Source organism: Budorcas taxicolor, chromosome 10, assembly GCF_023091745.1.
Source record: "Budorcas taxicolor isolate Tak-1 chromosome 10, Takin1.1, whole genome shotgun sequence".
NCBI classification, from domain to species: Eukaryota; Metazoa; Chordata; class Mammalia; order Artiodactyla; family Bovidae; genus Budorcas; species Budorcas taxicolor.
In genome coordinates this window covers 10,515,440-10,542,368 of record NC_068919.1, presented here as the reverse complement: position 1 = coordinate 10,542,368, position 26,929 = coordinate 10,515,440, and the positions used below count along the sequence as shown (strand labels likewise).

General features: G+C 39.7%; 1 protein-coding gene across 1 annotated transcript in view; it reads right to left on the bottom strand.

The window, feature by feature from the left end:
* Window positions 1-8,933: 8,933 nt before the first annotated feature.
* JMY (junction mediating and regulatory protein, p53 cofactor) overlaps window positions 8,934-26,929 on the bottom strand; it is a 71,857-nt gene continuing 53,861 nt past the window's right edge. The window contains exons 8-11 of the mRNA XM_052646725.1: window positions 19,249-19,344; window positions 17,483-18,071; window positions 16,136-16,446; window positions 8,934-9,707 (exon numbers count right to left, since the gene is read on the bottom strand). Coding sequence (XP_052502685.1) covers window positions 16,139-16,446; window positions 17,483-18,071; window positions 19,249-19,344 — 993 coding nt within the window. The 3' untranslated portion in view covers window positions 8,934-9,707; window positions 16,136-16,138. The remainder of the gene's footprint in view (window positions 9,708-16,135; window positions 16,447-17,482; window positions 18,072-19,248; window positions 19,345-26,929) is intronic.

Sequence of the window (26,929 nt, the reverse complement as noted above, 5' to 3'; positions counted from 1 at the left end):
GCGGGTGTGGACCAGTGGGGGTGAGGGACAGAGAACGCAGTGGGTGGATGCCAGAGTCGGGGTGGCCAGGACTTGTTGGACAAGGAGGCTGCAGGTGAGAAAGGCAGCAAGAGTACCAACAGGCTCTGGATCGCAGAACTGGATGAAGTGTGGGAAAAAAAAGGTAAACCTGGGAAGAGTTGTTTGGCCGATCCTGTTCGTGACGCCAGTTGTCCTGCTGTATCTCGTGCACAGTGTTCTCTGAACCCAGGGGAGGCAAGGCGCGAGCTAAGAGGCTGCAGGAGAACTCCAGGAGCCTCAGGAGCTGCAGAGGCGTTTCTCTCTCCTGGCTGGCACAGCAGCCACAGCAGCAGACTCGCTCTCCTCTCCTCTTGTGGCTGAGCCAGCGGACACAGCCGTGAGGCAGCAGGACTGCCACCGCTTTTTAGGTGAGCTCGCACAGGCCTACGGCCAGGATGAAGTGAGCCCGTGACACACACGCGCAGTGCTGTGTGTGAGCTCAGCTGCTACATAATCATTCCTTACAAAACGTGGGGCAGGAAAGCCTGACCACGCCATCTTGGCTAATTTGCTCTTTCCCTACAGGTTTTAACAGAGTAGGGGGGGGGGGGGGGTCACAGGAACCATTTTGGACATGTTATCTTTGAAATGCATGAAGCGTCCAAATCAAGAGATCGCTGGGCAGTTGAATACACGCAGATCTAGTACTCTGAGAAGAGATGCAGCGGTGGTTGTGGTTTAGTCACTGGTCGTGTCCGACTCTCACAAGCCTCTGCACTGTAGCCCACCAGGCTCCTGTCCGTGGGATTCCCCAAGCAAGAATACAGGAGTGGGCTGCCATTCCCTTCTACAGGGCATCTTCCCAACCCAAGGATCAGACCCGTGTCTCCTGCACTGCAGCTGGAGTCTTCACAGCTGAGCAGCCAGGAAGCCGGAGAAGAGGCATATAGGACAGATAAAATTGGGAATCATTGACACAGAGGTCATTTAGAACCATAAGGAAAGGTGAGAGTAAGAAGACAAAGTATTAAGACAGCGAGTAAAGTCTAGCAATACTTACTGCTTCAGCTCAACCATCTGTGAAAACCAAAGCATAAAATCGTCATGCTTCTATATAGTGCAGTGAAAGCACCGCTGGAGTTGGGGAGAGAATACTCTAGGTGTTGCCTTCTGATGATTCACCTTAATGTAATACCAAAGCTTAGATAATATTTGAAATTTATAATTAAAATGGAAAAACCTTTTAGCAAGTGCTGGGTCATAGTGAAATTACTGTTGCATCTTCTTATGGCTATTGGAAGAGTTAATCTTCCGCTTCAAAAACTTGGCACTGACCCACACACTTGTAGGGGCAGGCCATCCTATTTTTGAAAAGAAATGGGTCACAAAGTGGCCTGTAAGTGAGACCAAAGAATTTTTAAATTGAGATTTGAGCCACTGGAACTCTTCAACATTCACTTAAAGAAGATTCCAGAGCTTTGGGTCTTTAAAGCATGAAAAAGATAAATTTGGCCTAAAACATTTATGGGCTGTTGTTGCCAACTGGACTGCTTCCAGTAGAACTATAGTGTGGCTTTTGCATAATCTAATTTTGAATATGATTGTATAGCAAAACGCCCATGTTGGCTACTTTCCCTCATCTTACTCCTCCCCCAAGTCAATAATGTTATTATTCTAGCTTAAATATATACTACACACTATAGAATATCTGCAAAAAAAATTCAGAGTAGGGCTTCTTATTCTAAATCTTTCATAAGAAGTTTTAGGAATAACTGTATGATTGATTCCTGCTACATTTCATTTTCTCTCCATTGGAAAATGGTTACAAACAATATTTCTTTGTAGTTTGCAAACTTACCATCTTCGATTACACAAAACATCCGTTGGTGGAGGAAGTTCAGTGCCCTTGGGGATAACTTTCTTTTTAATTGTTCTTGATAATAAACTATTCTGACAGAAATTGGGCAGTAGGTTTAATTGCTTAAGGCTTTTCCTCAAAAACCAGTATTATAGACTTGCAATGACTTGATAAAAGAACTTTAAAATATTATTTCAATATAAAAGGGTTCCAGATGACCATATAAATAGACTAAGACATTTACTCAGGATTGAAACAAACTGGCTGCAGTCACCGGGAATTTTCTAGCTGTAGCAGCACATGAAGGCAGGTAAGTTGCTGAGGCTGAGTCAGCACCAAAGCGTCTACAGCTTGGGGACCGCATGGGAAGTGAGACATACAGTGGTCTAGGAGTTTTATATATGACCATGTATGTGTCCCCAGGATACTCCTCGTGGGAACTACATTCCAGGTAACAAAGTTCCTAAATCCATACAGCATATTAGCCCTGTGTTGTGCTCAAAGCACTTCAAAGGAATGTGCTCTATAACTCATTTATGTCTTAAAATAAGTTGCCTCTCAAGAGGTTTGAACTTAATGGTTTTTTTCTGGACTGACTTTATTTGAAGTCACCTCTTAATGTCGTTGACACTCTGTTTTTATCCTTGAAAATTTTTAGTGATCAAGAGTTTCTCTAGCGCGTCTTGACACAGGGAAACTCAGACCTGGTTTTAACCTAAAATGAAGTACTCTTCTCAGTCTGAACTGAATCCTGAGCACACTGGCACCTTAACAGGGTTAGGGTGGAGAGGAAGTTGAAGATGCTGTAGGGAATAACTGAGGGGTAGGGTTAAAGGAAAGCTCCCTGACACTTGGTAGCTGTCACCCCAGACAATACCTAAATCCCTTTCTTATGCCTCAAATGACTTGTGAAGATTTGATTCTATAATTCTTCCTTTTGCTTCTTTGCTTTCCAAAAGAACATTTCAGACATGTGTGCAGGTGGAAAGGCATGAGCTGAGCATAAAAACGTAGATACTAGGGGTAGGCTTAGGAGACCTACAGAAAACCTTGCAGCACTGGTACAGGATTTCCTTAACCAGCATGGAGGCAGTAAGCAAGGCCTGGCCACTGGAATGACAGGGTGGAGGACACTTACTGGCCTGAGTGTACATAACGATGATGAAGTTACCCATAGCAACAGGAAGAGCAGGTGGAAGAGGCAGGAATGAGGGAAAGGAGGAGGGGACCATGCCTAGAGATGGACCCGTCTGAACTGTAGAAGAATGAGAGGGGTCAGCCGTCTGTCAGAGGTTAAGAAGCTGACAAATAGCGGAGTTTGGAGAATTATGAGAGTGTAAAACTGGTGAGCTCTTGTGAACAACCAAGATTATTAGTAAGATCAGGAGAAGATGTTAGCAGTGAGGAAGAACTAAGTTCCTGGTGAGCAGCCACGCTGTGGGTGTCTGTGGAAAGAGTATCCACTTGGCAGAAGGACAGAGTGTTTGGGAAACATGATTAAACTTCAGTAACTGTCAGAATGTGATGGAATGTTGGTGGTTTTGCATCAAAGAATTTTAAACCTCTTCCACACAGCTTCCTGCAGCAAAGAATTAATGAAGTTTCAACCAGTTTATAGAACTCAGCAAGGTCAGGATGAATGACGGCATCACAGAGGACTAAGGAATTCTACAGGGCCTAGATTTCCAGGTGAGGTTTCCAGCTGTCCAGGTAGGTCACCGGTAAGCCCATTCCAAACCAGCCACAGCATGATTTTCACAAAGATGGACTGCCATCTATTGTGTTGAGACTTGAATTAAGTCCATTCATTTTGAGGCTGAATGTGATATTCTGTCATTTTGGCTAAAGCACTTCTATTAGCTACATTCTCTAAACACTCACAGAAAAACCATCTAGTAATCAAAGCCCTCTATTTCGTATACATTTATGGAGGGGATACAAAGGAGTGAGGTCCTTCCTTGAGAGAAATGGCTCCCTTAGCCCTAGAGACCGGAAAAAGTGCCATTTCCTACTTGGCCCATTTATAAATGAGGGCTTGGGGAAGGGAGAAGGGAAGGAACACAGGATGTAATACAAGAATGTGGATCTTCTCAAGCAGAGACGAGCCCTGATTTAAAAAAAAAAACACAAAAACAGCCATCTACAAAAAGTCAGTTATCCAAGGAGATGAAACTGACTTGAGCTGTGTGGGGCACAGAGAGGGACTGGAGCCCTTACTCAGGCCCTGGGTGGAATCCGAGACCCAAGTCCATCAGTGAAGGTCCATTTAGACTCGGCCTCTTGTGCCAGGGCTGCAGCAAGGCAGCATCGGCTCAGGGAACCTACTAGGCTCTAGTTCAGAGTCCTGTTACTGAATGTGAAGACAACAATCTTCCCCAACTTAGATGATCACAAACTGACTGCTAAAAACATTCCTAAACTGTATTTTGTTACAAACAGTGGTCAGGAAGAGGCAGAGATACAGAGGTGGAGAGTCTGAACCCTGCTCATCGTGTAAAAACAAATGTATAGCTTGCTCCTTCTTACTAGAAAGGAAGTGACATAATATACCACCATTATGATTTTAAACAAACAAAATGAGCTTAACTCAATAAATATCTTTTATTAAAGAAAAAAAGAATATTGTTAAGCACCAAAACTGTATGTTGTTACGTTGCATGTACAAGAAGAGCAAGGTGATTGCAATACTTGGTGTACAAGTACTTAACTCTGAAGTCATGAGTGTAAAAAACATGAAATACGCAGCGATACAGTCATTACGATGCAGAAAGTTGCACTAAAGAGCAAAAGGCAACAGTCAGAACATTACCAGAGATCTCGTAGTATTGCTCTAAATGCTTAAGTTTCTTTTCTCTGTACTTTTAATACTTTAGAATGTTAACTGAGCATATTTAAGTACTGTAAATCTGCAAGAGCTGCCATTTACAATACATTTTGTGCAGTGTCCATTGTAGTGTAACGGTGTTAAAGCCATCCTGAAAAGCCAAGCACAGCGGCTAGTGTTCTGCCTCTACCACTATAATATTGCATGAAGCTAGTAAGTGGTGAGCTGGTTTGCCATTAAAATTTTCATTTAACCGGAATGGCTAAAAGACATGTCAGTTTCATTAGCCCAAATGGGCTTTTTATTCATGCAAAAGGATCGGTAGCCTTCAGTTCTTCATAAATTATATTATGGTTTCACACTTGGCAAGACATACAGTACAGTAAGAAATTCAATGGCGCAATGGGGATCCTGTCCAAGCTGAGGAAGTAGGAAGTCACCTGCATGGGTTGTTCTGTTTCCCCTTCTTTGGTCACAAATGAAGGGATAATGTCATCTTGTGATTATGGAGAATTCTTAAAATCAATATAATTAGTATTGGGAAAAGCTACAATAATAACTTGTTGATAGTTAACCATAGAACATGCAAGTTTAAAAAACAAAACTTCCCTTCTTAAAATTGAACTCTTGAACCAACACCCATACCTTTTCTATACATCTCAAATCACTTTCCAGAGACTTTCCTGAACTTACCAGTCGGAGCCTCTCTTAGTCACAGCTGACCAAAAAACCCCAAACTTTCTCCTTACTCTCAAAACAAGACTGCTTTAAGATTCAGTCTAACATTGATAATATATTTAATATATCAGCCTCAGAGGTACTTTATGTACATACACCTTACAGTGGTGTAATCCATGTGTTTGGAGAGGGGGAGAGACACTTATGAATTTGGAATTCAATCAATTAAATCCCTCCACTATCAAGCTGTACATTTACTGTGGGTAAAACAAATTTTTAGAATGAACATATCTCTGAAATAATTCAATGAACAAACATGAAAAACACACACACACACACACACACACACTCTCACAATCCAGACTCCCTCTCTCGCCTTTTTAAAAATCCTTTGTTTACACAGATGACAGTTTAGGCAGCAATATAAACTCATTTTGTAGGAAAAACTTTTAAATTAGACTATATTTATAGGATAAAAAATACCATTGCTTCACTTTACAAAGCAATTATGCAGAGACTCTTTTATGTGCTTTAAATAAAGACCACTCTGCAGCAAAGTTCAGAAATCACTACTGAATTGTTCAGTAGCGCTAAATGAATGCAACATGCTCCATAGTAAGGTGCTTCTGCTCTCTTACCGTCTTCCATCTAAAACCCATCTTGTGATCAACTCTCTAACACTAAGCATTGTTCTATGCTAACCAATAAATGAGAAATAAAATCTGTTTAAAACGCACATTTAACTTTATATTATTTAAATTCAGTGCAAGAATTAGGTAAAACTTGTTTGGGTTTCTGCTTTCACTATCAAATGGATGTGTGATAACTGCATCTGCCACAGTTTTTAAATGTTTTATAGCTGTTCAAAAAGACTTTTTACAAATAATTTGGTGTTATGTATATAAATTTCAATTCCCTGATAAGGCCTGCAACCCATGAGCACTTTACAGGTTGATGTCATAGAGGTTTAAAAAAAAAATTATAAAGGTTTAAAAAGAAAACCTTGTATTTAGTGAAAGAAAAGGCTTTTCTTATATACACAATGAATGAAACTTAAAAACAGTCTTAGGGAATGTATAAATTTAAATGTATTAATTCTAATACTGGTCCCATTTCAAACAGAGAAAGTGCTGCCTATTCATTTTTGTTCCACTGATCCAAGAGTTTTAATTCTTAGTGTCTGCTATGGCCAAAGTATGCTTTTCAATCTAACACATTTTATGACAGAGAGAGGTCATGCCTTGAGTTAACGAATACTGCTACATATTTCAGCTTTGTAGAAACAAGGCTTCTTTTCCCTCCCTCATTAAACAGAGTAATAAATTTTCTGTGTCCCCATATAATAAGAAAAGCCCCCATATTTTTCACTGTGGAAATACTACTCCTGATCAACTGTGCATTGTATAGAAATGTATCAGTTCTACAACGAAGAACTAAAGAATGATTGTTTTTATGCTGCTCACAGACTCAGTAAGCCTGTAAAATATACATTAAGTGAGCAATTCTCATCTTTTAAAATTCTTCTTTAGCCAGGTATTTCTTCCACGTACTGCTGCTATACTACAGTACCATTAGGATTTTAAATCATTAGGAATACCTTTTCTATACAGGCCTCATTGATTATATGTACATAATTTTAGTTGTATTAGTAAAAGAAATATGTAAAATTGACAGTCAAGTGAGCAGTAACATTAACCTCCAAACAACTAAGTCACCACCTACTTGTTTCCCTATTTTAAGTATACTGAGTTGAGACTAGATTGGTAAGTTAACTTATAAATTGATTCAGTATAAGCAAGCAGCTGTCTGGGGATTTTTTATATGGAAATGATATATTAACAGCAATATAACTGTCAAATAAACCACATAAGTAGTATGGGCAAATTTGGAACTGGAAACATGATCATATATAAGCACCTAAATATATTCAAATTTAATACTAAGGGCAGAGATGTTCATTTTTTTAGGGGCAAAGATAAAAAGGAAACCATATTTACATTGATATAGATTTTGGGGGACTCTGAAACCGATTTTTAATTAACATGAGGATTCCATTGGACAAACGGACTGCAGTTATCTGAAACTCTATTATTTGTGAGAACTCGGAAGGTTGATGACCTCCAGTAACATGTAATTTTGTGGAAGGAGGAACCTGCATCTGGAGGAGGGGTGTTGGAGAAAGTTGTTACCAGAGAATGGCCATTGGGGGCTGCTAGTGAGATTCTGCTTTCACCTCCTATCTTCAGGTATGAGGACAACCTTCACAGAGTGCCAGGGTGGCTTGTGCTTACAGCCATGGATTCACTCCTCAAGGATTCACATGGTTCTGAACACCCTGCATCATCTGCTAGAGATTTACTACAACATGGCTCAGGAAAACAGGTTACAAGACCCTTTTAAAAGGGAGCACTGCCTCTTGATGGAACCCCAGCTGTAACACTAAGTGGGTAGCAATTCCCTCTAGACATATTAAAGTTCCAGTGCTTCTGCTGTTAATATGACGCCAGATCCTTCTGTATTTTTCTAAATGTCAATAAATGAAACAAACCCCAGAACATGATATGAACAAGCATTCAAAGGCATAAAATTGATACATGATTTAAGATTTGCAAATGTGCTAAAATATTTTTTTTCAAATATATCAATCAAATTAATCATTATGTTAAAAGGCATGTTTCAATACATTGCTGAAGGTGTGTTACAAAAATCTATAACCCACCTCCACTGTAATCATGAGATTGAGTTAACTATATTAAATCTGTATTTCTAATATTCTCAGACAAGGTATGAGAATGATGCTAGAATAAAGCCAATATATTGTGACAGTGCTCATAGTCTCATCAATAAATATATTTTCAACATTTAAACAGATTTTTTTTATATAACCTGTAGACAGAAAATTATCTCCATAATTATTTTAAAAGAAATAACATTTTCAAGTGACAAAGGTGTGAGCATAATTTTTCTTCAGGATCACCAACGCAGATACGTTGGAGGACTTTCACTCTAGGACTGCTTTCTGGGTATAGGCCAGAGAATTGCCTCAAAGTTCCTTTTGGTACATCAGCTATTCATGTACAGGTGAAGACCTGTCTTATACAGAATCACACTTACAGAGTACTGTAAACTGAGATCCAGCATATCTACCTTCATTCAAGCCCACAGCAGTCCTGCTGAGAATTCATGTCGGCTCCATGCATTCTTCAGGATTCCATTACAGCAAAATCAGCACCTAGAGCTACATATGTATGTTTAAAAATGTATTGACAATAACGAAAGCTGTCTCCTGAAATTCAACTCAAAGCATGTGAAGTGTGAAATGCCAGACAAAGAGGCTTTTCTGCCTGTCTACTTTCTGCACATTTGTAGAGCATGTTTTTCTCCCACTGTGGAACATAAAAATAAAAACTTTAATGATCTGTGTTAGAAGGACTTAAGATCTGCATCCCTACTATTGAATCCTAATTTTTGATTCTCAATAGGAAAGTCATGTTGAGTTACAGTAATCAAGCAATAGTTCAAACGAAAAGGCTAAAAATAATTTGAAATATTATCAAATTACAAAGTATTGCTTCTCATAAACAAAGCTGCACATAAAATTCAAACTATTATAAATTCACAATTATGAAGAGCTATTTAAAAGCATGGAAATTGTTACTTTGAAACTTTACAAACTGTTACGTGTGTGGGCTTCTAAAAATATGCCATGTTAAATGTATCACGTTGTGGTAAACACAGTTATAGGTGTATCTCCATGGTCGTGTATCTTTTCAGATGTTGCTGAGCATCTTTATGAAAATCTCTTGGAGATGAATAATGTGGGAATTGTCAGTGCATTTCCATCTGATCCTTCCAATTCCTACCCTATAGCTATCACAATTAACTTCTTTTTCAGAGGGTCACACTATTTAAGCTGATACAGAACAAGCTCTGTATCTTGGGCAGGTGACTATTCAGTGCACTGAACGACAGATTTTAAAGCAGTCTCAACACAGCTCACAGTAGATCCGTCAACCCAGTGTTTCTTCCAACTCATAGCGACCCCGAGCTTTACTGGCCACTATAAGGATGTAAACGGGTGGACAGGTGGGGAAGGTGCTTAAAAACAGGAATCTTCAGAGGCCGTTTCTTCACTGCAGTCAGGAATATTGCACATCTAAAACTCAGGTAAACCACCATCTACTGGAATGACTGGAAAAGTGGTAACTTGCCCGTTGTGCTTCCTTTTTCACACCACTGAGCCAATACATTTTGGATCTAATAGAATCCAATCGTGGAACCAAATGTTTACAATTTTTCAAGAGCCAATGTTCAACTGTAGGTGTTTTTTTCATTCTGTTGAGTTACCTGTGTACAGAGTAATACAGTATATATTAAAAAGAATGGCCTATGAAAGTCATTGTGTATTATGTTCCCCCATATCTTTGCAAAATCCAGCATGAATAATGGATTTTTTCTTTTAAATGGCCTTTTTATGCCATTTGGTCATTATAAATGACCATTTATACCAGATGATGTAAAGGAAACATCAAATAAAATTGAGACACAAAATAATAGATGTTAATCACTGTTAAAAGGTTGCATGTCAAGATTACTATAGTTAACACTGGCAAGTTGTTAAAAGGGTTCTTATCACAAGGAGAATATTTTTCTTTTAAGATGGAGGTTAGCTAAACTTGCTGTGGCAATCATTTCACAATATATGTAAATCAAACCATTATGCTGTGCACCTTTAACTTATGCAGTGATGTACGCCAGTTACTCTCAATAAAGCTGGGGGAAGAGTTGTTTTTAAAGATTGTATGTTAGGTTCACTTTCATGTCAAAACTTATACACAAGAAAGAAAAGTAAAATTTAACATCTTTACCTCATAAACTGACAGTATAATAAGAACTATCAAAAGGCATCTTTAAGTACATCAGAGAGAGTTTTCATAATGAGATTCAGATGACAGCGTTAGTATTGGTCTTCAAATGGATGCTTTTAGCAGGGCTTTTTGGAGAAGGAAATGGCAACCCACTCCAGTGTTCTTGCCTGGAGAATCCCAGGGACGGGGGGAGCCTGGTGGGCTGCCGTCTCTGGGGTCGCACAGAGTCGGACATGACTGAAGCGACTTAGCAGTAGCAGCAGCACTTTTTAAAATTCAAAATAGTTGTGTTTGAGACTCATGCACTGATCCACGACACATGAGAAATATATATATGACCTGTTTGTCAGATAAAAGCTGACACTTGCTTTTGAGCACTTGAAATGTGTCTAGTATGACTGAGAAATTGATTTTAATTTGGTTTAAATGAAAATCTTGTAGAAAATATTTTTCCATTAATCAAAATGTGGTTGTTATGGTATGGCAATTTAATTTAACCAATGAATACTTGGCAACCAAACTGAGATGGTGCTATTATTAAAGATGCATACCAAAAAAAAAAAAAAAAAATCTAAACTACACTGTGGAATTTTATACTGAATATATCATGTAAAATATTACTAAAATCAATCTCCCCCATCATCTTTAACTTTTTAAATCTGACTCACATATTTCTATTGGACAACATTGCTAAAGTTATTTCCTAAGTTTAAGAAGGGCTCTACAGGAAACAAAACAAATAATAAAAAAATCGATTCAAATACATGTATTTCCTTATGTTTAGAAATTCCTTTCAAGGATTCTGTTACCTATGGCTAGATAGATCTAAGATGAGCTTTTAGAGGAGGATGAAGCTAACATGTCCAGGACCTTAAGTTTTAACTTAATAAAGTTTTAAGAAATTAGTTCTTCAAAAACAAGTACACAATTATATTATTTTAAATCTATAGGAAAGAAACCAATTAATAGGAAATGCAAATTATAGCTTTTTAGCCACCTGTAGAAAAAGTACCTAAAAATTCAGACCCTTTAAAAATGACTAAGACCACCCACAGGCAGTAACACATAGCCCTTTATCAATGGCTGCTCAACTGGAAGGGATTACAACTAGTCTATAGTTTGCTTCTGGCGTAGGATACATTTAGTCTTCAGCTGTTCCAGCTCATGCATTTTCTGGCAGTATTTCACTGTTCCTCTTAACATTATACTATGTATCAGTCATGAACAATCAACCAAAACAGGAAGATTCTAGGCAACTTTCAAAGGATTATTCACTATTGACAGAAACATAAGGTAAGGACCTAGTAGAAGCAGAAGAGATTAAGATTAAGAAGTGCAAGAATACACAGAAGAACTACAAAAAAATGGCTTCACGACCTGGATAACCATGATGGCATGGTCACTCACCTAGAGCCAGACATCCTGGAGGTGAAGCCAAGTGGGCCTTAGGAAGCATCACTACACACAAAGCTAATGGAGATGGGATTCCAGCTGAGCTATTTAACACCCTAAAGAATGAAGTGCTGCATTCTCAATACGTCAGCAAATACAGAAAGCTCAGCAGTGGCCACAGGACTGGAAAAGGTCAGTTTTCATTCCAATCCCAAAAGAGCAGTGCCAAAGAATGTTCCAACTATCGTACAACTGTACTCATTAAGCGTCTGCCTCCAATGCGGGAGACCTGGGTTCGATCCCTGGGTCGGGAAGATCCCCTGGAGAAGGAAATGGCAATCCACTCCAGTATTCTTGCCTGGAGAATCCCAAGGACGGAGAAGCCTAGTAGGTTACAGTCCACAGGGTCGCAAAGAGTCGGACACGACTGAGCGACTTCACCTCACCTCACTCATTTCACATGCTCGCAAGGTAATGCTCAAAATCCTTCAAGCCAGGCTTCAACAGTACATGAACCAAGAACTTTCAGATGTACAAGTTAGATTTACAAAGGCAGAGAAACCAGAGATCAAATTGCCAACAACCTAGACAGCCTATTAAAAAAAAACATCACTCTGATGACAAAGGTCTGTATAGCCAAAGCTATGTTTTTCCAGTACTCGTACAGATGTGAGAGTTGGCCCATAAAGAAGCCTGAGTACTGTAGAACTGATGCTTTTGAATTGTGGTACTGGAGAAGACTGTTGAGAGTCCCTTGGACTGCAAGATCAAACCAGTCAATCCTAAAGGAAATCAGTCCTGAATATTCATTGGAAGGACTGATGCTGAAGCACCAATACTTTGGCCACCTGATGCAAAGAGCCAACTCACTGGGAAAGACTCTGATGCTGGGAGAGGACGGAAGGCAGAAGGACAAAGGGGACAAGGATGAGGATGGTTATTAGGTTGGTGTAAAAGTAATTGCAATTTTGCACTGCTGAAGTTTACCATTTGGTATTGGAATACATTCTTAAATGTGGTTATGTTATATATCATTTTAATGCACATTTCTCGCTTTATGTTTTTTGCTAATGACATTACTTGTTTTAAACTAGGGAAATGATGTTAGACAAAAAGCAAATTCGAGTGATTTTCTTATTCAGGTTCAAAATGGGTCATAAAGAAGTAGAGAAAACTCACAACATCAACAACACCTTTGGCCCAGGAACTGCTAACGAACATACAGTGCAGTGGTGGGTCAAGAAGTTTTACAGAGAAGATCGAAGCTGATCCTCTTACAACTGCATGAGAAGTTGCTAAAGTACTCAACATTAACCATTTTATAGTCATTCGACATTTGAAGCAAATTGAAGAGGTAAAATAGCTCAAGAAGTGGGTGCCTCATCAGCTGACAAAAAAAAGAAAAAATTTTTTGAAGTATTATCTTCTCTTATTCTACACAATAAAATGAACCACTTCTCAACTGGATTGAGAGTGTAAAGAAACTTTTGTGACAACTGGTAACAACCAGCTCAGTGGTTAGACTGACAGGACGCTCCAAAGCACTTTGCGAAGTCAAACTTGCACCAAAAAATGTATCTGGTGGTCTGCTGCCTGTCTGATCCACTACAGCTTTCTGAATCCCACTGAAACCATCTGAGAAGTATGCTCAGCAAATCGAAGAGGTACACCAAAAACTGCAATACCTGCAGCCAGCAACGGCCAACAGAAAGGGCCCAATTCTTCTGCACGACAACACCTGACTGCACATCGCACAGCCGACACTCCAGAAGTTAAATGGATTGGGCTACGAAGCTGTGCCTCATCCGCCACATTCACCTAACCTCTCGTGGACCTACTACCACTTCTTCAAGCATCTCAACAACTTTTTGCAGGGAAAAGGCTTCCCAAGAGCATCAAATCCCAAAGCAAGGATTTTTACACTTTAGGAATAAACAAATTTATTTCTCATTGCCAAAAACGTATTGATTGTAATGGTTCCTATTTTGATTAATAATGTGTCTAAGCTGAGCACCGAAGAATTGATGCTTTTGAACTGTGGTGCTGGAGAACACTCTTGAGAGTCCCTTGGACTGCAAGGAGATCCAACCAATCCATTCTAAAGGAGATCAGTCCTGGGTGTTCTTTGGAAGGAATGATGCTAAAGCTGAAACTCCAGTACTTTGTCTACCTCATGCGAAGAGTTGACTCATTGGAAAAGACTCTGATGCTGGGAGGGATTGGGGGCAGGAGAAGGGGACAACAGAGGATGAGATGGCTGGATGGCATCACCGAGTCAATGGACGTGAGTTTGAGTGAACTCTGGGAGCTGGTGATGGACAGGGAGGCCTGGCGTGCTGCGATTCACAGGGTCGCAAAGAGTTGGACATGACTGAACGACTGAACTGAACTGAAGCCTAGTTATGATTTAAAATTTACAGTCTGAAACCACCATCACGTTTGTACCGGCCTAATAGATAGCGTCACTGACTCAATGGACCTGAATCTGAGCAAACTCTGGGAGACAGTGGAGGACAGAGGAGCCTGGTGTGCTGCAGTCTATGGAGTCATAAAGAGTTGGACATGACTTAGCAGCTGAACAACAAATCAATTATGGGCATATTCTTAACACCTGATATAAGGTAATTAGCAGCAAAGCCACTTGAATATGTGAAATGCGTGCTTATGTGAGGTTCTAGCTGTGGGATTATGTAATCAGTGTGCCAACACAGTAGTTTCTGGATAAGTTTAGCAGCTTATTGAGAGGCTACATGCTAAAGGGAACAAGGGAATGGGTAGCAAGCATTGTGAAGTGGGACACAATTTGTATCACCCAGTGTGGGGATGGTTCCCAATCAGGCACATCTGAGTCTCTAGACACACTCACACAATGAGTGGACACGCTCACATTCCTTTACAAAGCACAGCATACATATGTACAAGCACAAAGAACTTGAAATTATTTTGGGATCCAAAAACAGCATGTGACTACTAATTAAGGCCTCCACACCTAACAGGGGAAAAGGATGCCGCCAGTCCCAAGACACATGGCCATAGCAGGACGGTGTTACTGTCAAATGCTGGTTAGAACACACTGAGATTACACACGGCCACTTGTCAAGAGTCTTCATGCTTTTGTCAAGCTGCTGATTGGGGCAGGTGCTGGTGGGGAGGGCCAGGGTTGGGAGTGAAGAAGCAGAACATTTTTCTGACAGTGCAAAAGGATAAAACTGCTTTTAGTAATATTCTGACATATCCAAAATAGTATCTTCCAACATCTAATCAATATTTTTTTTAAAGAACTAATGACAATTTCTGTTTTGGGGTTTGTTTTTTTTTTTTGGAGTAAGTCTTTAAAATCCACATGTATGACTACGTATATATCAGTTCTACTCTGACAGGATCTTTGGGAATGAAGGCCATGAATCTGCATTTTTAATAAGCTCTCTTGGTAATTCTTAGGATTTGGCACCGGGATTCTTAAAGTAACTGTGCTAAGGGTAAGTTTCTCATTCCTCTACCTCACCTACTTCCCCCTTTTTAGTGAAGACTATAGAAGCATTCCATCAAGAGAACATAATGATTAATAGAACATACGTGCATATTTCATATCTGTACAAGCATGTCAGCTATGGTCATACCAGTTCAATATACTATTTGATTTATAGCATGTGTTATCTTTGTGTGTGTGTACTCAGTCACTCAGTCGTGTCCAACTCTGCGATCCTCTGTCCATGGATTTTTCCAGGCAAGAAATACTGGAGCGGGTTGCCATTTCCTACTCCAGGGGATCTTTCTGACCCGGGGATTGAACCTGTGTCTCTTGCATTTCCTGCATGGCAGGCAGATTCTTTGCCACTGTGCCAGCTGGGAAACCCCTGTGTTATCTTTACCAATTCTATATATTTAGCATAATTTGTGCCAAATAACTATACAAATTACCTTATTAAAATGTACTTGAGAAAACTCTATTACCTTGGGAGAATACCAACACCCACAGGGTTAACTCAATAAGATATTCATACAATTTTATATAGATAATGCAGTAATCATGATAAGTCATAAATGATAAACTTTAAAGGCTTAGAAAGCTAAATAATTAGACAATGCAATTAGAGTCCTTTGTGGGAAACCAACAAAATATCAAGATTCAATATGCATAACAGTTTGCAACTGAAACATCTAAGTCAGAAAAAGCTTTTCCTATTTTTTTTTTGAAGCTAGAGTAAGCCTATCACTTTACTAGAGTAAGGCTATCCTTTTTACTTGCATTATAGCTTATACTGAAAAAATGTTTAATGAGCAGGATATTAAAAAAACAGCATTTACAAAGCAACATCTTTGTAAAGCATTTTTTCTTGTTATGTTTCCAGAAACTACAGAAGTAAAGCTTAAAGTTTACAAATTTATGATCCAGGCTCTAACTGACCTATATAGTAAACAATAACCCTCAGATGCAATGAAATATGACAGACCTCATCATCCAACATAAAAGCTGTATACTGAATGCTACTGAAGAAAAGTAAGGCCATTTACTTGTTAGTTTTCCCAGTCTGTGCAAGGCAAAGCCTCCTCTTCGTCCTCTGATTCAGGGGATGCTTCTTTGATTCTTCTAAGAGCTTCATGGATGCTCCGTGTTAGAGGGTCTGTGTCAGGCAGAAGCGTGAAGGATTCTCTCAAGACTTCCTTCTGTACCTTCTTCAATTTTACCCCCTTTCTTATTTGTGCCAAGATGTTATTACTATCATCTTCATCAGGAAAAGGAGGCAGAGTTCGCTGTTCAACCTTTTTCAGATGGAAACTACCACGCTTCAAGGAAGCTAGCACCTCATCCATGGGTGAGCTCACTTTAGAAAACGGAAGAAAACAAACAGCTAGTTAGGACTGCGCTTAAGAGTGGGGAACTGTATAACTTTTAAGACTTTAGTACTGTGACAGCCCAGGAAGCTGAAAGCACATCAATAGAAGGGACTATTAAGCATGGACAGAACTTTGTCAGAACACAGGGGATACTAATTATGTTTGTTTAAAAAAAAAGTTCCAAGACTCAAATTCCATGTCAAGCATTACTAGTACTTCTATTGTTTCCTGTGTGAGAGAAGAGAGCAGACTGGGAGCTGCTGAGCGGGGATGATCTTTAGTAATATTATGGTTGAGACTCCGAAAGGGTTTCCATAATACAAAAATCCAATCTAAATTCAGACAGTGACTGGATTGCACATTTAATTAAAGAAACTTAAATTCTGGCTCATTATGGTGATGATTTTCTTCTTTTAAAATAACCTTCACATATGATATTCTACTTGGGTTATAGTAACAAGTACCCTACTGGATGGTCTCTTAGATTAAAATCTAATACACAGAAAAAATAGTCTCTCCATGAAAGTTAAAGCTCCTTAAGGGCCAAAATTATTCACTGTTTCAAAAACAGCTTTATGAAGGCATCTGTAAATGCCCTTTTCTTCTTTGCTTCTTTATACAACAACATGCCAGGGTCCTCAATAAATATGTAGCCAAATGTTACATGAATCTGCCAATGTTATTCTGACCAGACAGCTTCCCTGTTCTTATATTTCTGAGATTTAAAATCAGATTCTAACATTAAAGGAGCCACCTAAAATATGTTACCAAAGAGATCAAGTCAAAAGATAAAATTTTTAAAACATGCCTAAGAGCTCAAGCAGGCCCACATTTATTCATGTCTGCACCCATCTGCAAACATGGGTTGGTAAGAATTCTGCCAAGGTGAGACATTGAGAACCTGTTTGCTATCAAATAATGTTCAAAAATATAATGTTTAAAAAAGCTTTGTAACTGTGAGGACAAAAATGGTCTTTAACTATATGCCTCAGTCAACAGATGAACTCGGCGTTTTTAACTTACCTCTCCTCCTCTGCAAGCCTTCAGCCGTCTTTCTGAGCTTCTTCCTGGCGCTGACGAGCTGGCTGCTGTCGAAGAGCTGTGCTGAAGGGGCACTGGCTGACTTTGGGATCCTCTTCTCGCTCCCTTCCATCTGGGGCAGGCCTTTCTCCAGGGTCTCGGGGGCGCCGTCCTGACCCACGGGCAAAGGTGGCGGTGGGGGGGGCGGGGGGGGCGGGGGGGGCGGGGGAGGCAGAGGGGGTGGGAGTGGCCCCACTGGGACAGAGCCTGCTTTGCAGTCAACAGTGTTCAACAGTGGACGAGACACAGGGGCAGGCAGCTCAGCAGTAAAGCCGCTGGGAAGTGATGAGGTGGCTTCAAGTTGTGCTGACGGATGACCTTCAGGTGGGGTGGGGCTCTGGGCGTCTGCTGCCTGTGATGACCTGAGCTTGGCCCTTCCTTCGTCCACTGCCTCCCTTTTCTCTTCGACCTGGAGCACTCCTGGCAGGCTGTCACACTGGTCTTCACAGGACACGGGACTGGCTGTACTTCTTCTTCTTGCATGAGCCAGTCGCAATCGGGTTGATTTAAGTATGACCTGGCCTGGGTATCTCTAAGAAATCAGAAGTTGTAACTCGTTAGATTAGAATTTATGACCAAATGACTTTATTTTCTCCATCTAATGCAAGGTGTTATTTTAGAGCTTTTGTGATTTTTCAGGGAAAGATATACAGAAAAACAAACATTAAAATGTAATACTTTACAAAAAATTATCACTAAACTCTCTTATTCGCTTATCAAATCCCTACAGAAAAACCATTAGTAATAAAAGTACTACTTTAAGTGGAAAAATATTAGCAGGTAAAATTCAAAACAAATGATGTCAAACATATATATGCTATTTTATTGCTAAAAAAACTATTCTTAGTTTCTTACATGTATTTTCCAAATGCTCAGACAAAAATTAAAACATTAACATTCTTAAATGGTTAAGTGGTACTTTTTTTAAAGCTCGGAAAACAATATATGCATTTTATGATAAAATTCTGTAAAGCAATTATTCTTCAATAAAAAAACAAATTAAAAAAATGACAAGAGAATCAACCTACTGAAAAAAAAAGAAAACGATAAAATTTGTTAGGAGTACTGATAGCGCTCCAATCTTTTTATTATGGTAAAACATAGCCATAATGCATTTGGTAAACAACATTTTTTTAATACAAGGCTTATCCCTTTGTTAAGGATCCCATTCCCACCTCACTCTTTCACTTGATCAAAAGCCTCCTTCTCCTGCAAGGAGATACTTCAGAATAAAGAGGAGAAGTAAGGCCTTAAGTAGCTGCTAAGAACTAAAACTACTGAGTTTAAGCGCATTCCTAGGAAATGCTCAGCTGCTGCAGTGTCAGTTTCTGGAGTCACGGATGAGCTTGGCAAGAGACCTGCTAAAGCCTTTCTCATGTATGCTGATCCAGCTTCTAATTCTCCCAGTGGTCAGATTATTACCACAGGCTGATGTGCACAGAATTAATAACAAGCTGATGCTTGAAGTGGATGGTTAGTTACTAGCTAACTTTTATTAAACTCAAGAGGAATCCAGACTTCCCAAAGGTCCTGACTACTCCTCTTATACTGCTGAAAGGGTGAGCCAAGACTGCCATGACTGTAACTGTTTCCTAAATAACAAAAGGAAAATCAAGTTTTTCTCATAAAAGAGATGTTACAATAGGAATATATATGTAACTCTGTTTAAAAAGCAATGAACAATAATAAATTGACCACACTTTCACTACCTGTTTAAAATTTCGAAGTCTATCCAGTGTTTTCTGTCTTTCTTGGCTAACCCAGGCACTTTTTCTTTCTTCTTCATCATGTAATTTATCTCTTTTCTGGTTAAAAAAAAAAATTAATAGTAATTCCATTATGATGTGTCCCACTGTATTTTATCATTAATAGAAAAAAAGGAGAGTTCTCTCAATATATATGCTGTATTACTCCAAAGAATGATATGTTAAGCAATGTGTGGTGGCATGAAACACTGTTAGCTTTAATAGAAATGAAATTTGTTTCACTTTCTACATGTAATACCAATTAAAAGATGTTTACTCTGCAAAGTAAAATAATATTTTCTCTGAACTGAAAAATATTTCACATTTGTGGTTCTAGCTAACTCAAATATTAATAGTTAACCTTAAAAATAAAAAATAACCACTTAGTAATTTAGATATTATATATAGGTTAAGCCTGGTGTTCTGCAAATGTCTACTATTATTGAACCTGTTCCTCCTGCTACAAATCTATGTCTTAGTATCTCATTCATTTTTCCTCCCCATTCCCTAATCCCAAACTGGGAATACACTATCATCCACCCAATGTTGGTCAAGTTAAACATGAATTCCTCTTCCTAGAGGAAGGAAAGTGAATTCTTGGCAGGAGGTTAAAGACTAGAAGGAGTGTTTCTGACAGCCTCACTGCTGAAGGTCAAGTGACAGATATGTGGCTGTCACTGATGGAATGCACTGAAGAGTGCTACTACGGCCAACCACTTCCCCAGAGGGAGGCACTATCACATACAACAGAGACCGGCTTTCGGCTTTATCTCCTGGTTAGGTGGCTTGGATCCTCTGTATAGAAATCAGTCTCTGGACTCATGATAGGGTGGGGCAAGGGTGAGTAAAGATGAACATTCTTCCATCTCTTCTTGTGGCAAGTCAAGAAGACCCTTTCCCTTTAGAGGGCTCTCACTGGGAGAGTCTGCAAAAGCCATTTATTGGTAGGTTAAGTCAGGCAGTCCAGATTGCCCTATATAATGCTTAAGGTTTCCAGATGGGAAAATTTGAAAAGATATGACTTGAGTTTATTAAAAGAAATAAAGATCCCAGGCAGATTCTCTCCTTTAGAGAGGAAAGCCCAGAGTGGCTCAAGGACACAGTGAGGCAAGAACTTATTCCAGCTCCTCACCCCTACTCTGTATTCAGTTCCATTTACAAAGCTGAGCCAGCAGAAGGAAGGAATGAAAAACTGTCATATGCACATGTGGTAACCACCTGGAATGGGAGTGGGCATGTACCTTTCCACGCTGGGATACAGGCCACAGAACTCTTGGGGACAAAGGATCTTCTAAGGCCTTGTCTCAAAGATGAACAGTTTTCTGTACTTAGAGGGTACGATCTAACGCATACAGGGGTTAGTACTTGAGAAAAAATTAAGTTATCTAAAAGATACTCAGCGTTTCAAACTGTGAATCTGCATCTCTAAACATAATAAACAAATAGTTGGAGTTTCAGAAATATTTGAAATTCAGAAATACAACTGGTCAATCATACTGCTGGTCTGTTAGCAGATATATCCAGAGTCAGACATTATTATTATCTAAAAGACCCCAAATGCAAAGTTTCAGACATGTTCAGGTATGAACTAATGGGCTTATATGGACTTTTCATAGAGCACAGTATTACTGCAACTGAAATCAACAGGCCTGAGTTGAATATCGCCCCCTATTTCCACTCCTTGCTAGCTACCGGCAAGTCATTTAATGAAGATAATCTACCCTTTGGGCAGGGAGTGGTGTGTATTAATCACTCAATCGACCCTTTGGTGGGTGGGTAGAGAAGGCAATGGCACCCCACTCCAGCACTCTTGCCTGGAAAATCCCATGGACGGAGGAGCCTGGTAGGCTGCAGTCCATGGGGTCGCGAAGAGTCGGACACGACTGAGCGACTTCACTTTGACTTTTCACTTTCATGCATTGGAGAAGGAAATGGCAACCCACTCCAGTATTCTTGCCTAGAGAATCCCAGGGATGGAGGAGCCTGGTGGGCTGCCGTCTATGGGGTCGCACAGAGTCGGACATGACTGAAGCGACTTAGCAGCAGCAGCAACAGAGGATACTTATTAGATGGTGACACAAGGTGCTTTGAGTTTCTGTTAACACTGTGTCAACCTGGGTGCTGGTTGCATGCAAATGTTCATCTCATGAAAGTTAAAACTTATGAGCTATACACTTGTGTGTCTGTGTATGCATCTGTAGATTGATAAAGGTGATTTTAAATTAGATTTGATCTAAGCCAACTTTCATTTTCCTCTAGCTTTGCATGTTAAAGAAAGGTGGATTCGTTCTCCTACAATGAGGTATTCCACCCAAAGTCAGTAGTAGGCAAAACTACTAACATGAGGTAGATGACATTTATCTTTGAGATTTCCCCAAATACCAATTTCCTCGTTTTTACTCATCTTTGCCACATAAAATTCTTTGAGAAAGGATTTGACACTCATTCATTCTAAGAAGCTAATTAGCTATTCCATTCACAAAAGTATTGGCATTTTATTAGAATCCACAATCTTCATGTAATAAGAAACACATTCTAAGTGTGGAATCTAATAACAAGCAGACAGTGTAGGTGCCGATAGTGATAATAGGAGGCATTCTTATTCATTGAATTCTTTACTGGCCCATAGTCTGACTTTTCTTACAAAGCAGCTCTTGACCCATGAAAACAGTAATGAAAAATAAAAATACAATAAACTTTCTGTTAATTTGAGATTATTTTACAGCTTATGGGTAGTCTGGTTACTTTTTATGTTATAAATTCAAGAGTTTTAGCTGTGTGCCATAATGAGCTTGAGGGATAACATCAAAACCCCTACAGCAGCAGCTAACATCACTCAATCACAACAAATTAGAAGCTTTCTTGTTAACAGATCAGGAAAAGACAAATCTCTCACCACTCCTTTCAATACCACACTGGAAATCCTACTGAATGCAATAAGAAAGACAAATAAAAGGTATACGGATTGCATTCAAAAGAACTAAATTGCCTTTATTTGCATATGACATGACTGTATATATAGAAAATCCGAAAGAAGAACCAAAAAAATATGACTAGAACTTATAGGAAAATTGCAGGATATAGGGCTGACATATAGCATTGACCACAAATTAGGCTGCTGCTGCTGCTGCTGCTAGTCACTTCAGTTGTGTCCGACTCTGTGCGACCCCATAGACGGCAGCCTACCAGGCTCCTCTGTCCTGGGATTCTCCAGGCAAGAACACTGGAGTGGGTTGCCATTTCCTTCTCCAATGCATGAAAGTGAAAAGTGAAAGCGAAGTTGCTCAGTCATGTCCAACTCTTCGCAACCCCATAGACCAAGTTCCTCCGTCCACGGGATTTTCCAGGCAAGAGTACTGGAGCGGGTTCCCATTGCCTTCTCCACAAATTAGGCTAACCTAGTATAAAAGCCAATTAGCCAACTGCTTTCTAATAAAACAGTAATGAAATGCTGGAATAAAAAACCTTTTATATCATACCTACAGCACTGTTTACATTCAGTTCAGTTGCTCAGTTGTGTCCGACTCTTTCCGACCCCATGGACTGCAGCATGCCAGGATTCCCTGTCCATCACCAACTCCCAGAGCCTACTCAAACTCATGTCCATCGCATCAGTGATGCCATCCAACCATCTCATCCTCTGTCATCCCCCTCTCCTTCCCCCTTCAATCTTCGCACATCAGGGTCTTTTCCAATGAGTCAGTTCTTCCCATCAGGTAGCCAAAGTACTGGAGTCTCAGCTTCAGCATCAGTCCTTCCAATGAATATTCAGGACTGATTTCCTTTAGCATGAACTGGTTGGATCTCCTTGCAGTCTCAGTTCAGTTCAGTCACTCAGTCATGTCCGACTCTTTGCAACCCCATGAATTGCAGCACACCAGGCCTCCCTGTCCATCACCAACTCCTAGAGTTCACTCAGACTCACGTCCATCGAGTCAGTGATGCCATCCAGCCATCTCATCCTCTGTCGTCCCCTTCTCCTCCTGCCCCCAATCCCTCCCAGCATCAGAGTCTTTTCCAATGAGGCAACTCTTCGCATGAGGTGGCCGAAGTACTGGAGTTTCAGCTTTAGCATCATTCCTTCCAAAGAACACCCAGGACTGATCTCCCTTAGAATGGACTGGTGAGTCTGGTCCCTTGCAGTCCACAGGACTCTCAAGAGTCTTCTCCAACACTACAGTTCAAAAGCATCAATTCTTCGGCACTCAGCTTCCTTGGAGGTCCAGTGGTTAAGATTCTGCCTTGCAGTCTGAGAGACTCTAAAGAGACTTTTCTCCAACACCACAGTTCAAAAGCATCAGTTCTTGGCACACCCCAAAAAAGAAGACAAATTTAGGTATAAATCTAATAAAATGTGTACAAGATCTATATGGAAAGAAAACTTTCAGACATGTTTAGGTATGAACTGATGGATATTTATACATAACTATCAGTTCAGTTCAGTTCAGTCACTCAGTGGTGTCCAACTCCTTGTGACCCTATGGACTGCAACATGCCAGGCTTCCCTGTCCATCACCAACTCCTGGAGCTTGCTCAAACTCATGTACATCAATCAGTGATGCCAACCAACCATCTTATCCCTCTGTTGTCCCCTCCTCCTGCCTTCAATCTTTCCCAGCATCAGGGTCTTTTCCAACGAGTCAGTTCTTTGCATCAGGTGGCCAAAATATTGGAGCTTCAGCATGAATCCTTCCAATCAATGTTCAGGACTGATTTCCTTTAAAATTGAATGGTTTGATCTCCTTACAGTCCAAGGGACTCTCAAGAGTCTTCTTCAACACCTGAAGGGACTCTCAAGTGTTTTCTCCAACACCTCAGTTTGAAAGCATCAATTCTTCGGCATTCAGCCTTCTTTATGGTCCAGCTCTCACATTCATACATGACTCCTGGGAAAACCATAGCTTTGGCTATATGGACCTTTGTCAGCAAAGTAATGTCTCTGCTTTTTAGTATGCTGTCTAGGTTGGTCATAGCTTTTTGTCCAAGAAGCAAGCGTCTTTTAATTTCATGGCTGCAGTCACTATCTGCAGTGATTTGAAGCCCAAGAAAATAAAATCTGTCACTGTTTCCATTGTTTCCACATCTATTTGCCATGAAGTGATGGGACTGGATGCCATGATATTAGTTTTCTGAATGCTAAGTTTTAAGCCAGCTTTTTCACTCTCCTCCTTCACTTTCATCAAGAGGCTCTTCAGTTCCTCTTTGCTTTCTGCCATAAGGGTGGTGTCATCTGCATATCTGAGGTTATTGATATTTCTCCTGGCAATCTTGAGTCCAGCTTATGCTTCATCCAGACTGGCATTTCACATGATGTACTCTGCATACAAGTTAAATAAACAGAGTGACAATATACAGCCTTGACGTACTCTTTGTCTAATTTTGAACCAGTCCATTGTTCCATGTCTGGTTCTAACTGGTGCTTCTTGACCTGCCTACAGGTTTCCCTGGAGGCAGGTAAGGTGGTCTGGTGTTCCCATCCCTTTAAGAATTTTCCAGTTTGTTGTGATCCACACAGTCAAAGGCTTTGGTGCCATCAATAAAACAGAAGTAGATGTTTTTCCTGGAACTCTCTTACTTTTTTGATGATCCAGTGGATGTTGGCAATTTGATCTCTGGTTCCTCTGCCTCTTCTAAATCCAGTTTGAACATCTGGAAGTTCACGGTTCACATACTGTTGAAGACTGGCTTGCAGAATTTTGAGCATTACTTTGCTAGCGTGTGAGATGAGTGCAACTGTGCAGTAGTTTGAACATTCTTTGGCATTGCCCTTCTTTGGAATTGGAATGAAAACTGACCTATCTTTTCCAGTCCTGTGGCCACTGCTGAGTTTTCCAAATTTGCTGGCATATTGAGTGCAGCACTTTCACAGCATCATTTTTGAGGATTTGAGATGGCTCAACTGGAACTCCATCACCTCCACTAGCTTTGTTTGTAGTGATGCTTCCTAAGGCCCTCTTGACTTCAGACTCTAGGATGTCTGGGTCTAGGTGAGTGATCACACCATCGTGGTTATTTGGGTTGTGAAGATCTTTTTTATATAGTTCTTCTGTGTATTCTTGCTACTTCTTCTTAATATCTTCTGTTTCTGTTAGGTCCATACCATTTCTGTTCTTTATTGTGCCCATCTTTGCATGAAATGTTTCCTTGTATCTCTAATTTTCTTGAAGAGATCTTCTAGTCTTTCCCATTCTATTGTTTTCCTCTATTTCTTTGCAGTGATCACTGAGGAAGGCTTTCTTATCTCTCCTTGCTATTCTTCGGAACTCTGCATTCAAATGGGTATACCTTTCCTTTTCTTCTTTGCCTTTTGCTTCTCTTCTTTTCTCAGCTATTTGTAAGGCTTTGTCAGACAACCATTTTGCCTTTTTGCATTTCTTTTTCTTGGGGACAATCTTGATCACTGACTCCTGTACTATGTCACCAACATCCATCCATAGTTCTTCAGGCACTATGTCTGTCTATCAGATCTAATCCCTTGAATCTATTTGTCACTCATACTGAGAATTCTAAGGGATTTTTTTATTTACATCATACCTGAATAGTCTAGTGGTTTTCCCTACTAGTGGTTTTCCTTTCTTTAATTTAAGCCCATATATAACTATATGTAGTTATATAACTATAACTCTTCTAAAAGAAATCAAAGAAAAACTAAAGAGATTCTCTGTTCATGTATAGGAAGACTCCCTACTGCTAAGATTTCAACTACTCCCATCTTGAGCTATACATTCAGTGCTATCTTAATCAAAATCTCAGCTCTTATTTTAAAGTTCGTTTGGAGAGGCAAAAAAAACCTAGATCAATGGAACAGAATAGAGAGCTCAAACAAATATAACCAACATATCCTTAAAGGAGCAAAGAAAATTCCATGGAAAAATTGCAGTCTTTTCAGCAAATGGTGCTAGAGCAACTAACCACCACATTTAAAAAAGAAGAAAATGGCGGGGGGTGGGGGGGAGACAATTTAGCCCTACACTCTTCACAAATTTTAACTAAAAATGGATCACAGAATTAAATGTAAAATGGGAAATTATAAAGCTTGTAGAATATAACACAGGAGAAAATTTATTATCTTGGGTTTGGTGGTGACTTTTTAGATACACCACCAATGGTACATCAAACAAAGATTTGGTAAGCTGGATTTCACTGAAATTAAAAACTCTGTTTTGGGAGATACTGTTAAAGAATGAAAACACAAGTCACAGATTGGGAGAAAGTATTTTCAATAGATATATCTGACAGGGGCTATTATCCTGAAGAAAACAAATAACCTAATTAAAAATGAAAAAGTAACACTTACTAAAGGCACTTTGGAAGACCGTTTGGCAGTTTACTACAAGGTAAGCGTATTCTTCCTGTAAGATCCCATCATACTCTTTGCGATTTACCCAAAAAAGCTGAAAATTTAATGTACACACATAACCATTCCCACGTTTATCAGCTTTACTCCTAATTGTCAAAACTTGGAAGGAAGATGTCCTCACTAAGTGAATGGACAAATACACTGTGGTACATACAGGCAATGGAATATTATTCAGGGCTAAGAAATAAGCTACCATGCCATGCAAATAACACAGAGGAACCTTAAGTGCAAACTGCAAGTTAAATAAGCAAATATGAAAAAGCTACCTAAGTGTGTGGTTCCAGT